This window comes from Camellia sinensis, chromosome 9 (genome assembly GCF_055761805.1).
Source record: "Camellia sinensis isolate YWXY chromosome 9, ASM5576180v1, whole genome shotgun sequence".
NCBI lineage: Eukaryota > Viridiplantae > Streptophyta > Magnoliopsida > Ericales > Theaceae > Camellia > Camellia sinensis.
The window spans coordinates 80,941,622-80,957,849 of NC_138969.1; the positions used below are offsets into that span (position 1 = coordinate 80,941,622).

At 43.7% G+C, this 16,228-nt stretch overlaps 1 protein-coding gene across 1 annotated transcript; it reads right to left on the reverse strand.

The window, feature by feature from the left end:
• Positions 1-2,413: 2,413 nt before the first annotated feature.
• LOC145799577 (uncharacterized) lies at positions 2,414-4,982 on the reverse strand. The gene is made up of 2 exons (XM_082889172.1): positions 4,631-4,982; positions 2,414-2,550 (listed from the first exon to the last, which is right to left on the reverse strand). The coding sequence occupies exons 1-2, from the start codon at positions 4,980-4,982 to the stop codon at positions 2,414-2,416; spliced, it is 489 nt and encodes a 162-aa protein (XP_082745298.1).
• Between the last annotated feature and the right edge of the window lie 11,246 nt (positions 4,983-16,228).

Sequence of the window (16,228 nt, forward strand, 5' to 3'; positions counted from 1 at the left end):
ACACGAAAGGGGGCCCTAACCTCCATCATAGTTGACCAAGGGGCAAAGGATGCATGCTTAATGCAATGCAACCTAGGCATGTAAGCAAGCAATGTGCAATAGGCATACAACCTAAACAAACAAGCATGCAAAGCATGTAACAACAATGCCAATGATGAACATGCAACAACATGTGAGGCAAACATGTGACAACATGTTAAGTAACTAAAAAAAGAATGCATGCCAAATGTATTACAAATTAAGCATGCGACAACATGTCATGGATTAAGTACAGAATGAGGCACAATTGAACTAGCATGCTACAACATGCAATTTACCAAATATGCAACAAGTATGTGACAACATACAAGGCCAGCATGCAACAACATGCGGGGATGGTCTTAAACCAAAATGGGCAGCTCTCAAATAAGCCCAAATCAGTGGCCAAAGTGCCAAGAAATGATGGACAAAACACACTCAAACATGCACATGTAAAGGTCCAACACTTAGGCATAAAAAGAGTCGACTCTTAGACACATGAAGAAGAGACAAATATAGACATATGACAAGTATGATAAGCTTTGAAAATATGTGAGGAATGATGCCAAATCAACCAAATAAAGCAAGTAAAGCATGCAAGAAGGTCCAAGGCCTAAGGCTAACCAAAGGGCTCAAACCATGGCCATACAAGGCAAGTCCCAAAGGGTCAAAGGGACTCAAAATAGTCCCAATGCAGGTCAAGACAAGGCCAAAAACATACTTAGATGGCATCCAAATGGTCTAAGCATGGAAACATACGCAATGACACATTCATAAGGCGTAAAACACAAACTCTTTAAGACATTAAAGGAGTGATAAGTGCAAGTATTCAAACATGAAATATGGACTGAAATAATATTCTAAGTGATGCCAAATCACTTAAATGATCCAAATAGAGCATGCTAGCAACTTGGACACTCAAAGCTAACAAGCTAGATTGCATGGTGGCTATACAAAACAATGTAAGCATAACCAAAACAATGAAAAATAGAGCTTAAGCATGCTACAACAAGGCTAAAAGCTTCATGGAGTTGAGCCAAAATCATGCTAAAAACACATGTTACAATATGATGCATGTTAAGGCCAAATCATGGGATTACAGGACAAGTGTATGAAGCATACATGGCATGTCTAAACCAACTCAAAACAAAGGTGTATCATGGAAAAACAAAGCCTAATACATACTGAAATGGAGCTAAAACAAACTAAACACACATGCTACCACATAAGCCATTTATGCAAGCATTAAAGACAACAAGGAGAGGGGATGACCCTCTCCTTTTTAGGACCTCAAAACCACCTCTCCACCACTAAAAATCCTCTGGATTTCAGTGGTAGAGAGGTCATGCAAAGACCAAAACAATGGCCAAAAGGTATGGCCTAAAATAAGGCCTAACAAGGCCTTGGAGGGGGGAGACAACCCCAAACCTCAAAGTGACCTTAAACAAACTTCTAAAGCACACAAAATCAGAACTTTTATCAGTTATAGTCAAAGCTTAAAACAATAAGCAAGAATGGCTAAAAGCCTAAGCAAGAAAGGGGTAACTAAAGTAAGGATGCTCACCCTTGTAGACCTTCTTTAGGAACAAAGCTCCGGCACCTTTCTTTGGTCAAAACCAGTCCAAGAACCCTAATAACAACCTTCTAAGGCTTCAACAACCCAAGGATGGTGTAATGCTAGGTGTTCTAGTGCAAAAGTAAGACCAAACTCATTTTAGGTCACAAAACAAGACCAAACTAAGTAAAATAGATACAACACTATATCTATCCTCTCAAGAACCAATTTTTTTGAACCCTGGAGGAGGGAGGAGGGGCTCCCTCTTTATAGAGGCTCAAATTCTAAGGCTTCCAAGAGAAGCCAAGCAAGGAGCAAATCCCTCCATATACGTGTATGGAGGGGGTGAATAATGGGTGCCAGCTTTGCCAGCTGGCACAAAATATCTGCATAAAGTAGATGTACAGGGTTCGGCCAGCAAAAATGGCCGATCGACCAACACAATGGCTGGTCGGCCAAATATAGTGTTGACCGGCCAACACTCTTGGCCAGTGGCGCGAAAAAGGGGCCGATGGCCTCATGCCATGGCCGGTGGGTTGAGGGGATGGCAAACAAGCCACCCTCTTCCCTTAGAAGCAAAACCACAAATGTTTGGTCCATGACCAAGCACAAAACAGATAAGTTGAGAGATCTTGAGGCAAGGCCCGTAGCCGAGACCTCCGAGAACTCAAAACGAACACGAGCATGGATGATCATCGAGTGTTCAAATGATGACGTCCAAGTCTTGAGGACGGTCAAAAATGGGGTGTCTACACGTATTAGATCTGATAAGAGGCCCGTTAAGGTCGGGTCATTTGAAGCACCACCGCCCAAAAGGTCAAGGTCAGAGGGTCAGAGGGTCTAGAGGGTGGACATAGTTTCCACCCCAACGACAAATGGATGCCCAAGGTCCTTGTTGGAGACCGACCTAAGGGCAAGTGATAGCGCTATTGAGAGTTTGGAGGTTAGTGCTGCGCTGGCCACAACTATGCTTCTACCTGCTGACATGAACCAGTTTACAGAATTCAATAAGTACGAAAACTTTGCCATGATGATGTAGCATTTGGTTTTGGTAAATTACTTAAAAACTCTCATATTTTCATTCAGTTTCATGTTTCTCATTTATGCTTAACGAAATTGTGCTAACTTGTTTCCTTTCATGCAGGCCATCCAGCACACTCATTCCTATGCTGTCAAAACCGAGATGGTGGAGAAGGATCTTGTTAAGAAGATGTAAGAAGCGGCAAATCTCCTTTCTTCACTTAACAAGGCTGAGGCCAGCAACCGGAGTCTGATGAATAAGATTAAGGCTGCAAAAACTACTCAGAACCAAGCTGAGGTTAAAGCTGAAGCTGCTTGCTGCCAAAGTCAGGAAGGCCGATGCCAAGGTCGCTGAGGCCAGAGTAACCGATGCCGAGGCCAGACTCAAAGAGGCCCTCGACTCTAAGGAGGCTGAAATAAAGGCTGCCGACAAGAAGGCCTACGCAGAGGGGCAAATCGATGTTCAGGACCAGTATAAGTAGCAAGTGAATCTGGCCTATAATAAAGGCTATTATCTCGATTGGATGATAGCCGTTAAGGAACTGTCTGTTCTCGAGGATTCTTCCCTGGTCGCTTTAGCTGAAAAGAGTCTAGATCAGTCCCTCCTTCAAATCGATGTCGAGATCGCGGCTAAAAAGTTGGCCCAGCTGCCATTCGAGGTTGAAACAATGCCAATCGCCGAGATGGAGCATCCTAGTACTTAGGAATTTTTCCTTCTATTGAACGTTTTTCTTTGTATTTGTATTTTCTTGGTTTTGAACAATGTCTGCTTTTGTTTGGCTGATGTGCCTTTGTGTATGAATAAGTTTCTCTTACAATGTCAATCTCATTTTTTCTTCTAATAAGTGTTGCATGCTTCCTTTATGTATGCTTACTTCTTTGTTTTTATGCCTTGCATGTTCTTTCCATACTTGGAATTTTCTTGTCTTTAAGTCTAGCAACTTGGTTCCTCACCTCGGATACCCAGACCTCAGATTCATCCATACATCGGATTTAAAACTGATTAATTATCTTGGATGATCACACTTCGGAGTTGAACATACCAATCATCTCGGAAAACAACTATTACTATTTATCTCGGCCAAACAACACTTAGAAATGTTTCATCAAATTTTTACAAGTGTTGTTTCTTCACTTGTACTTATTGTCTTCTGGCAAGACTTCATCCTTCTAAGTCTAAAAACTTGGCTGAGTGTCTTGAATAATTATACGTCGAGTTCAGTATAGTACTCTCATCTCAGATTGACTTATCTCGGATAGTAATGATCTCGGATAACTTCAACTTGAAATTTTAGAAAATTCCACAAGTTATTTCCATTTCTTGCCCCATAACGTGAACTTAAGTACCACTTATGTTCGCATTAAGGATGCATCTCCTGTTGTTGCCACAGCCTGACTTAGACAATTATGGCCGAGGTTTTCTGCCTTGATGTCTCTTGCAATCTGACCAGATCAAACTTAGTTCAACTCTACCATAATGGCAAGTCTAAGTTATTTGTCATGTTTCATTTGGAAACATCGCAAACTTAGTTCAACTCTACCATTGTTGCAAATCTAAGTTATTCGTCATGTTTTATTTAGAAACATCACAAACTTAGTTCAACTCTACCATCGTGGCAAGTCTAAGTTATTCGTCATGTTTCATTTGGAAATATTGCAAACTTAGTTCAACTCTACCATATGGAAAGTCTAAGTTATTCGTCATGTTTCATTTGGAAGCATCACAAACTTAGTTCAACTATACCATATGGCAAGTCTAAGTTATTCGTCATGTTTCATACCAAAACATCGCGAACTTAGTTCAACTCTACCATCATGGCAAGTCTAAGTTATTCGTCATGTTCACCATGGGAACATCGTCATAAGACTGTACAGTCCTATCGCATAGGTTTCAACAATATTTCATAAAAACAAAATCGAGCTAGCATTTTATTAATACTTTGGCTAATAAATTTTTTACATAAATCTCAAAAAATAAATATTAATGGTAGAAAAACTTCAAATTTCTTGTGTTCCAAGGTCTTGGCAGCTCCTTGCCATTAGTATCTTCCAGCCAGTATGTGCCATTGCTGGCGATTGAGATGATTCGATATGGTCCTTTCCAGTTTGGGCCAAGCTTGTCTTCCCTGGTATCTTTCTTATTGCCAATAACTTTCCTAAGGACAAGGTCCCCAACCTGAAACTCCTTTGGATTGACCTTTTTGTTGTAGGCCTTAGCAAGCTGTTGTTGGTATGCCCCCAGGTTGATTGCTGCTCTCTTCATTCTTTCTTCTATCAGATCAAGATCTCGAGCAAAAAATGCCTCGTTTGTTCTGTTTTCCACTCCATGGGTTCTAATGCTAGGGATGCCGACCTCAAGTGAGATGACTGCTTTAGTGCCATATGCCATGGCAAAAGGAGATTCTCTAGTGTATCTTTTTGGCGTAGTTCGATATGCCCATAGAACATTGGGCAATTCCTTCACCTACTTGCCCTTGGTAACTTCCAGCCTCTTCTTGATCCCATCTAGGATGGTCTTGTTATATGCCTCGGCTTGACCATTACTCTGGGAAAGCTAGGAGTAGAGTAATATTTCTTAATCTTGTACTTTACACAGAAGCTCTTGATCAGCTTATTGTCAAACTAGGTGCCATTATATACCATAATGGCTCTTGGGATCCCAAACTTGGTAAGTATGTTCTTCCAGATGAAATTCTTCATATCAATATCTTGAATCTTTGCAAGGGGTTCAGCCTCCACCCATTTCGTAAAGTAATCTGTAGTTACCAATAAGAACTTCCTCTATCCCATTGCCTGGGGCAATTGCCCAACAAGATCAATGCCCCAGTAGGCAAATGGCTAGGGACTGGATACTGTATTCAGATTTGCAGCTGGTTGGTGTATCAATGGTGCAAACCTCTAACACTTTTCGTATTTTCTCACATAGGTTTCATCATCCCTCTACATGTAGGGCCACCAGTATCCCTGAGATATGGCTCTATGAGCAAGTGATCTGCCCCTAGCATGGCTTTCACAAACACCTTCATGGATCTCGTACAGAAAGTCCTCAACCTGGGATGGATGCTGTAGACACCCCATTTTTGACCGTCCTTAAGACTTGGACGTCATTGTTTGAATACTCGATGATCACCATGTTTGTGTTCGTCTTGAGTTCTCGGAGGTTTCGGCTACGCGCCTTGCCTTAAGACCTCTCGACTTGTTTGTTTTGCGTTTGGTTTTGCACCAAACACTTGTTGTTTTGCTTTTGAGGGTGGGAAATAGCTTGTTGGCCATCCCCACACCTCACCGGCCATGGCCTGAGGCCACCAGCCTTGTTTTCTTGCTATCGGCCAAAAGTGTTGGCCGGTCGGCAATATTTTTGGTCGGCCGGCCATTGTTTTGATCAATCGGCCACTTTTCCTAGCCGATACCTTTTTTTGAGGGAGCTTGACCCTTTTGAACCCTTGTTTTAGCTTCTTGAGGAAGTTTGAACCTTTTGAACCCTTGGTTTTAGCTTCTTGAGGAAGCTTGAACCTTTTGAACCATTGGTTTTAGCTTCTTGAGGAATCTTGAACCTTTTGAACCTTTGTTTTAGCTTCTCCAAGAAGCTTGAACCTTTTTAGCTTCTCCAAGAAGCATTGACCCTTTTGCTCTAGCTTCTCCAAGAAGTTTGACCCTTTTGTTTTGGCTTTTTAGAGAAGCTTGAACCCTTTGCTTAGCTTCTTGAGGAAGCTTGACTCCTTTGCTCTAGCTTCCTCAAGAAGCTTGGCCCTTTTGCTACAAGCTTCTAAGAGAAGCTTGGCCCCTTTGCTCCAAGCTTCTCCAAGAAGCTTGGACCTTTGTTCCTCTATAAAAGAAGAGCTCCTCTTCCATTGCAAGGGTTCCAAAAAATTTGTCTAAGGCTCCATACATATATCTCTCTTTGTATCTCTACACTTATGCTTAGAAAGAGTGACATTCTTGGCCTTTTGCACACCACCTCATAGCCTAACCCTTCCACCATCAACCTAAGGTTCTTGGAAGGTCTTGAGAGGGCTTAAGGAGCTGGTTTTGGTCCAGAGAAGTGGCTGTTTTGCTGAGCTACAAGGGTGAGCACACTTTACCCTCTTTTGGTCTTTATTTTGCTTCATCTTTTGGCCATACTTGCAAGCATTTTTGAGCTTTGCCATAAACTAAAAAAAGTCTTATTTTGAGCTCCTTTTGAAGTTTTTTTAAGACCACTTTTGTGTTTGGGGTTGTTTACCCCCTCTTAGGCCTTGTTTGGCCTCATTTTTATGCCTTTTTTTGTGAGCTTCGGGACCACCTCGTATTGGTCCTCTCACCACTGAAATCCGGATTTCAGTGGTGGGGATGTTGTTTTGAGGTCCTAAGAAGGAGAGGGCCATCCCGTATCCTTATTGTCTTGTTTACTTGCATTTTTGGCCTTACAAAGGAGCCCATATTTGCACACTTCTTGAGTTCGGTTCAGGGTTTTTTTAGTGAGTTTTAGGGCCTGGTTGAACTCTTTCCAGAGCTTTTTTGTCATTTAAGGCTTGCCTCTTGCATGTGTAGAGCAACCCCCTTCATAGCTTTTCAAAGTAGCACCTTATTCTTGCATGTATTGGATACATTTCAGTGGGTATTTGGTCATATTTTGGCATGTCATGAATCTTTTTTGGGCTGGTTTAGTGACCCCTTGAATGCTTCATACACTTGTAGTGTAAATCCCCTAAACTAGCTTCACATGCTTCATGCTTTGTCATGTCTTGTTAGCTTGTTTGGTTTACATTTCAGCATGTTTTTGGTAATGTTTTGCCATATCATGACCCTATCCGTAGTTGGTTTGGTCATCCTTTGCATGCTTCATATAGGTGTAGAACAAATCTTGTTTACTAGCCTCTTGTGCATGATGTTTTGACTCATCATCCTAGCATATTTTGGCTTTACTCTAACATGATTTTATGCTTATTTTGGGCTATCCTAGGACTATTTTGGGCTGCCATGGCCATATCACTCATGCTTTGTATAGCTATAGTATAAATACTTAGGCTAGTCTTGGGTTTTGAGGCCCCTACCATGCATATCATGAGTGTTTGCATGCTTCGGAGTCATTTTGGAATCATTTAGTATGCCATTTTAGAGCTGGAATGTATGCCATTGTATGCCATGTTTCATCCTTGCATTGCTCTTGGAAAGTTGCATTTTGTGCCTTAGGCTTGGAGCCCTTGCATTGTGCATGTTTGCATGAATCTTGGGCCTTGTTCTCATCTCGTATGGCCACTGATTTAGACATGGCTGAGGCTTGTCCATATTAGTTTAAGTCCATCTTTTGCATGTTGCTAAAATGTTGTTACATTGCTTCATGTTTGCATGCTTTGGTTGCATCATGTCTTGCATGCTCATTGTTTGAATATTGTTACATGCTTGAATGTTTGCATGTTTGTCCACATGTTCATGTTGCATACTTAGCTCGTATGCTTAGGTTGCAAAGCATATCATGCATCTCTTGCCTCTTGATCAAACCATGATAGAGGTTGGAGGCGTCTTGTTTGTTTTGTGTGCATTTCATTTGACATTAAAATTGCACACTATGGCTTCTCGGGCCATCATGCATTGAAATGCGTGATTAGTGGCCCGAGGACCGAGGGCCACACTCCCTTGAGTCCATAACATGATGGGGAGGGTGGTTGTGCAAACATTTTCTTTAAAAATGCATTGCCGTGCCTTGTCTGTCCTCTGCTGCTGTCAAACAGGGTTCTGCAGGAAGAAATGGCCGATCGACCACATTCAGTGCCGGCCGGCCATGCATTGTTGGCCGAGAGCCTCACAACTGGTCGATGACCACTTTTCCATAGCCGGTGACCATCTCTCTTGGTCGGTGACATCCCACAACGTTCAGGGAGTGTTCCAGAACCAACCTTGGGACTTGTGCAGTCTTCAGAGGTGCAAGGTAGTGTAAACAGAGGCAACTGTGGCATGGTAACGGGTTTCCGAACGAGGCAAATCGAGCATGCATCATCCCATCATTCCGAGGCGGGGCTGCGGTCACCTCCCTCCTGTAATTAATTACAAGTTTTGTAATATTTAATTAGTTAGAGTAGTTAATTATTTATTTGGTTTGTATTATTTATTCAGACCCTCCGAGCGAGGGCAATGTTGTAATAAGTGTGTGTGTGTGTGTGTGATGCATGTCTTCCAACCCCCACTTCTTTCTCCCTTTTATTTACCATCTTTCGATGGTTAGATTAGGGCATGTTTCAATTAGCATACTTATGCTCGCATGTTTGCATCTATTCATTCGTCTTGCATGCACTGGGCTCGGCGCATCATACTAACTGCATTGTATTTCAATTCCAAATTGAATACATGTATCTGTAGACACCCCATTTTTGACCGACCTTAAGATTTAGACGTCACCAACTGAGCGCTTGGTGGTGTTGCATATTGTGTTCGTTCTGAGGATACGGAGTCTTGGCGGCGACCCTTGCTTCCGGACTTTAGGGCACTTTTGTGCTTTGCCTTGGTTTGCGAACTGGGTCCTGCTTTCTCTGTTTTCTCTTCCTGAAGGGAGGGAGAGGTCTCGTAGACCATCTCTCAGTGGCCGTAGGCTACGTTTCGTGGTCGTAGGCTATTTTTCCCATTTGGAGGCCAGTTTCTGGTTTTCGGAGCTATCGGCCGTGTGCCTCGGTTTGGGACTGCTTAATTACTTCCGTTTGCTCCGATTTTTGGCACACACCTTGTTTCCTCTCTTTTGAGGGACACTGTGGCCCGGGAGACCACCTTCGTGGTCATACGCCACTTCCAGTGCCTAATAGCCTGCTTTCGGGGCCCCGAACCGCGCGTTTTGGCCCCCGAACCTTCGTTTTGCATCCGTTTTGGTCCATTTTTGGTAAAGACCCTATTCTCATTGTTAGGAAGATGGTAGGATGGTGGGAGGCCACCTTTTCCCCTGAAAAACCAGTTTTCTCATTTTCTCTCTCCAAAAGCTGATTTTTCTGACAGAAAGCTGGTTTTTCTCACTTTTGAGCCACAATTTCTGGCTTTTCATACCACCATTGTGTTGTGCTCATCTGGGAGGCCACCAATATGGGTAGGCCAACTAGTAATTCTTCTTGACCATTTTGAACCTTGCTAAAAAGCTGGTTTTTCTCTCTCCTGGGTCACATTTTCTGGTTTTTCACTACACAGCTGTATTCTACTCATCTGGGAGGCCACCTTTCTAGGGAGGCCGACCAGCTTTTTTGCTTGACCCTTTTGACCCCTGGTCGGCCGACCAGGGGGAGTGGCCGGCCGGCCACCTTAGCTGGTCGGCCAACTTTCTGCTTTTTGCTCTTCTCAAGTGCAACACAGTTGTGCCAGCTGTGAAGCATTTGACCCACTGTCTGAGGGTTTTGTCCTTGTTTTGGTCCTTAAATGGGGGTTTTGACCCCTTTGCTTGGTTGGTAGGAGGAGTTTGACCCTTTTGGTCAAGCTTCTTGAGGAAGCTTGACCCTTTTGGTCTAGCTTCCTCAAGAAGTTTGACCCCTTTGGTCAAGTTTCTTTTAGAAGCTTTGAACCTCTCTCTTGGTTTCTCCAAGAAGCCTTACTTCTCTCCCTCTATATAACCAACCCTCCATCTCATTTTGCAAGGGTTAGACATTTGGTTAAGGGATACCCACTCCATCCTCCATAGCCTTCTTCTCCAAGCTCCAAACCCTAATATTCTTGGCCATTTTACACTACACCTCATAGCCTACCACCCCCACCATCCATTCCAGCATCTTGGAGGTCATTTTCAGAGCTTGAGGAGTCACATTCTTGGTCCAGAAGCTGCTGGAGGTCGGCTCTACAAGGGTAAGTCTTCATTTTCCCTTTTCTAGCCTTATTTTGCTTCATTACTTAGCCCCATTTGCAAGCATTTCTGGGCCTCAACCTAAACTGTAAAGTGTCTTATTTTGAGCTCCTCTTCAACTTTGTTTAAGGGAACTTTGCTTTTTGAGGTCATCTACTTCCCCTTACCCTCTATCTCTCTTTTAGGGCTTTTTTTGCATCATATTTTAGCCTTACTTGTGAACATTTTCGAGATTTGTCATAAACTGAAAAAGATCTTGTTTTAATCTCCTCTTCAAGTTTGGTTAAGGTCTCTTTTCTGTTTGGGGTCATCTTCCCCCTATGCATGCTTCATCTTTTCATGATTAGGGCTATGCATTAGAGCACTTGCATTGGCCATGGTTTGGCCTCTTAGCCACTGAAATCTAGTGGATTTTCAGTGGCTTAGATGCATTTTTTAGAACTAAAATTAGAGGGGAGTGACCCCCTCTCTCCTTGTCTTGTTTGGTGGTCTTGTTGGCCTTTCAAAGGGACCCCTTTTTGCATGCATTGAAGTCATGTTTCAGGCCTCATTCTGAGGGTTTTAAGGCCTGCCTAAGCTCTGTCAAGTGCCCATTTTGCCATATTTTATGTCTATGATGCATGTATAGAGCAATCCTATTCAAGGCCTTTCAAAGGGGCCTTTCTTTGCATGTTTCCGAGACTGATTTCAGGGCCTATTTGGTGGGTTTTAGGGCTGTCATAACTCATTTCCAGTGGTGGTTTTTCCATGTTACATGTCTATCTTGTATGTGCTTAATAACCCCTTTTATGGCCCTCTAAAGGAGCTCATCATTTTTGCATGCATTAGTTGCATTTTAGTGGTTATTTGGGCATATTTTGACATGTTTTATTCACTGTTTTTGGCTGGTTTGATGAGTTCTCATACGCTTCATATACATGCCATGTAAACCATGCTTGCTAGCCAATGTTGCATGCTATTTTAGTCCATCATGTTAGCACTTTTTGGCCATGCTTTAAACTAGAAATGTGCATTTTTTGGGACTGCCTTGGCTCTGTCTTTGTACTTCATGGCCAAATAATGCTTGCTTTGCATAGCTATAATTCAATACATGTGCCTAGCTTTGAGTTTCGGGGCATATTTCATGCATCGGGTGCCATATTTCCATGTTTCGGGATCATTTAGCATCATGTTTTAGTGCTGGAGATTACAGGTTTGTATGCCATCTTTCATCCCTTGCCATGCTTTGGTAGAGTGGCATTTTATGCCTTAGGTTCGGTCCTCGGTATGCGTGCACGTGTACACGCATTTCGGTTGTCTCTTTTCCATCTAATGGCCACTGATGTGAGTGTGACCGAGGTCCACTCATGTTGGTGTAAGTCCATCGTGCATTGTGTATGCCATTTCAGTCCGTAGCATTGCGTGTGCTAGGTTGTATGTTAGAGCATTGTGTATGCCATGTTAAATCGAGCATTGTGTATGCCATTTCATAGCATTGCGTATGCTAGGTTGTATGTTAGTTGCATTGTGTATGCCATCTCATTTGCATCGTGTTTGGGATAGGAGTTAGCCTAAGCACGGGAAACGAGGGACGTTTCGTACTTTGAGTGACGGAACGTGTCTCAATTCCCTGTCGCCGGCACTCTGGATTACCCATGATGGAGTTTAGGTCTTGTTGTGTTTTCATGTGCATTCATTTCACATTGAGTCGTGCAATTCGACTCCTTGGCCATCATGCATCGAGATGCGTGATTGGTGGCACGAGGATCGAAGAGTACACTCCCTGAAGAGTAGTCATGCATACATATGTGAAAATATTTTGCCATGCCCCTTTGTTTCTCTCTATTGCAGCAAATCAGAAATCAGCAGCCTTCTGGAGCTTTGCACAATATTCCGAGAACAATTGCAAATATAGGCAAACCGGGGCATCGCAATGGATTTCCGCTCAAGGCAACTCAAGCATGCATCATTCATCATTCGGAACAGAGCTGAGGTGGTCCATGGATTTGCGTGCTAATTTACCTGCTTTCCTAGATTAATTTGTTGATTAATTAGGATTTTGTATTTATTCGGACTGTACTATTTGTTCGGACTGTATATTATTTATTCGGACCCTCTAAGCGAGGGCGCAATTGTAATAAGTGTGCGTGCGTGTGATGTATTTCTTCCAACCCCACGTCTTTCTCCCTTTTATTTACCAGCTTATGATGGTTAGATTAGGGCATGTTTCAATTAGCATACAGTATGATAGCATGTTTGCATTCATTCATCTATCTAGCATGCACGGGGCTCGGCGCATCATGCTAACTGCATTTGTATTTCAATTCCGAGTTGAATACTTGTTAGTTGTAGCATTTCACATGCCATCTTTAGAATAGCCGAGCCTATCTTAGTTGCATTTTGCATGTGTTGCATTAGGCATTTCTGTATAGTTAGGATCATGCGTGGATTTCTAACATAGCTTTTGTTTTAGCTTGGAGTACTCGGTAAGTGTTTATGCTTTAGCATCCTTGCATGTGTGCGAGTGACTGCCATGATAGCATGCTTACCATGAGGCTATGTGCTTATATGATATAACTACCTGAATGCCTGCGGGTGAAGGTTGGGTTATTTGAATTGGAATAATTCATTAATTGTGAGTTTTGAGCCCACTAGATAGTGGCAAAATCATGTTTTCTAAGCCCATCCGAAGGTGGCAAATCCACGTCTTAGCCTACTTGCGGGTAGCACCATCAAACCATTTTCAAAACAAACATGAGATGCTTTGTTCCAATTCAGGCGACCCAGTCTATACTTGTATGCTGTGCGCATCACATAGTAATCTTGGCTAATAACCGGATTAAGAACGTATAATGTTTTCAAAACTAGATATCATGATTAGTAGAAGCCGATCTCTGATCAGGCGAGTGGGGGTGCTCACGAAGTGACCTTCCCCAATCGTACCCAAGTTCCCGAGCCAAGGCAACTTTGGTGATGACAGACACGTGGCCTCAGGCAACGAGTCAAGGTTTCCTAAATTTCCCCAAAATAAAATATTTAGGTGGCGACTCTGTATCTGGCAAAGCAGTCCATGTTTGGCACTTCTCTCAAAAAAATCTGTTTTCAAAAACGATTTGCCGGATTTGGACTCTTTGATGATTCATCGGTCTTGCATTGCACTCCGCGAGATTAGATACAGGACCGTGACACAAATTGAGTCCAAACTGTAGTGAGGCCCAAGGCGCGTCTACAGTTTCTGGCGACTCTGCTGGGGAGTTTAGAGAGCTTGACTCGAACTCATGATATCTTGTTTTGATTACACTTGTGTGTTTCTTTGCATTGCATTTGCATTGGTGCGCCTAGGACACCGTGTTTGCCGTATGCTATTCCTGAACGGTTTGTCGGAGGCTCGCTTCGAGAAACGTGCCATAAGGCTGACCGGTTGCGGGCTCTGCCACAACGGGAACACAAACCCCGGTTTTACCGGGGCACCCTTTTTGACTATTCGACCTACTTCGGAATCCATAGTGACCATTCCAAAGCTAGGACAGGTTGCTTACCCGATTATATGTTGCTTGAAACCGTTGCGTGCGTAGTGAAACCCTAGCTCCTGACAAAATAGGACGGGAAACCATACCCCAACATAGGGGTGTTTTGGCTCTCACTTGTTTGCTATGTGCTTTTAGGATGTGTCCCTACAGGAATGCATGTAACAGTTTGCAAGTCTGGGTATCAGGCCTGCGGGCATTAGTATTTGGGAATCAGTTTTACCTGAGGGTATCAGTTTACAGGCGGACTTTTGGGCAGAATTTGGTAAAGAGCACGGTCATTCAGCTACGCTCATATCTGTTTTGGTAAAAATGGGCTAAGATGCTGCCTGTTTTCTCTTTTACTAGGTAGTCCTGGAATCATAGCTTCAGAAGGTTCTAATATTCCCCGGGTACACCGAACTTGTATTGATAGACTTTGTCAGGTCAGAGATTCAGTTGAAGGGAAAATCAGTGTTCCTTCGCCAGAGGCAGGGTAAAAAGGCCAGTCAGGCATAGATCACCAGTTCAACAGTGTCCAGCTCAGCGATCATTATCCACCTCACCTGTGCGCAGTTGGGGCTGAGATATCTGTTTCCACTTCAGAGAGGGAATACAAACCTGTCCAGTAAAATTCGCAGTTTTCAGTTAATATGGAGGACATGATGCATCAGCTCCAAGAAACCATGCAGGCTATGCAACAGGATGCTGCCCGCCAGGCAGTAGCGGCTGCACGTCAGACAGAGGCGGCTGCACGTTAAGCAGAAGTAGTGACCCAACAGGTAGAGTTAATTGCTAGGCTGCAACAGCAAACCGGAGCATCTGCTTCGCACCAAGCCCCTCCCCCACCAGGAGTTCCAGCACCCGAGGAGACAGCAAATGTCCAGGAAGATACGGACATTCCAACAGGACCGGCTCTGCCCCCGATCCCACCTTAGCTATCCAAGGCACAGATCAACCCACCAGATTCTCCCTTTGAGTTCGAGGTGGACCCCACGGCATTAAAAGTAAGCAAGCTTCAAAAGTTATTCAAGAAATCTCAGGGCGTGAAGTCCATTCCGGACATTAAGGATGGGTATACTGATTCGGCCGTGACTTTGCCAGACTGATTCAAAATGCTGCATATCGACCGCTTCGACGGCTTTGGAGACCCAATGATGCATCGCCACCTATTTTCTGATATCCTGAGGCCAATGGGTCTGACCACAGCCCAGAAGTTGTCTCTCTTCGGCCGAACCATGTCTAGGATGGCCGCAATCCGGTATGCAAAATTGGAGGACTCTGTGAAATGGAACTGGGAAGAGATGGCCGAGGCCTTTATTGCTCAATACTCCTACAACACACAGATCGAGGTCACAACTCATGATCTCGAAGTCACCCGCCAAGAGCCAAAAGAGAGTTTCTCAGAGTTCGTGGCAAGATGGAGAGCAAAGGCCTCAATGATGACTACAAGGCCTTCCGACAAAGATCAGATTAGGATGATTGTTCGAAATCTACATGGCAAGCTGTTGCAGAAAATGATCGTACTACCAGTGTTTACCTTTCCAGACCTTCATGGAATGGGGGTTCAAATCGAGGATGTCATCCGACAAGGGATCTTTGCAAAAGATAATGAGCTGTTGAAGAGAAATGTTGCTCCCAGTTCCAATGCTACTACTGATGGTAGTGTAGCTGTGAAATGCTTAGAAGTAGACTCTATCACCACTTCCCTCAATGGCCAAAAAACTGCCACTTCAAATCGGCCCCAAGCCCGAAAATTTCATCCTCTTTACATGAGTCTCTCTCAAGCTTTGAAAAAGCTGTGAGAAGAAGGGCACCTAGAACTCCTAGAACCCCAACCCCTTCCAAATCCTCTTCCACCAAGATATGACCCAGCTAAATACTGTGCCTATCATCAACAGCACGGTCATGATACAAACCGTTGCATCTGCCTCCGTCATAAGATTTAGGATCTTATTGATGAAGAGACCCTAGCTCCACCCAAAGGACCTCAGGTTAGTACTGACTTGTCACCTCCCCACCTCAACCTCATCCATATACTACCATCCACCTTCGACCCCAGCATATACATCACCCCAGCCCATCTACCCAAGCCTGAGGTGTTCATTCCAGAAAGTATGGACTTATGCATGATGGATGCACCTGGACCCCAATCATCTCAAACCCGTGAGCCCACTACTTCTGAGCTGAAGAGAATGATCGAAGATCTTCAGAGAACTGTGACAGATCTGGCCTCCGGGACATTGGCTCCGTCATCAACCACATCACATACCAGGGAGTTCATGTCAAAAGGCTCCCCAGTCTTGGAACGGGCTGCATTTAAGGAATGCCAATCCCTTGGCAAAGTAGAGGCGAGTGGAA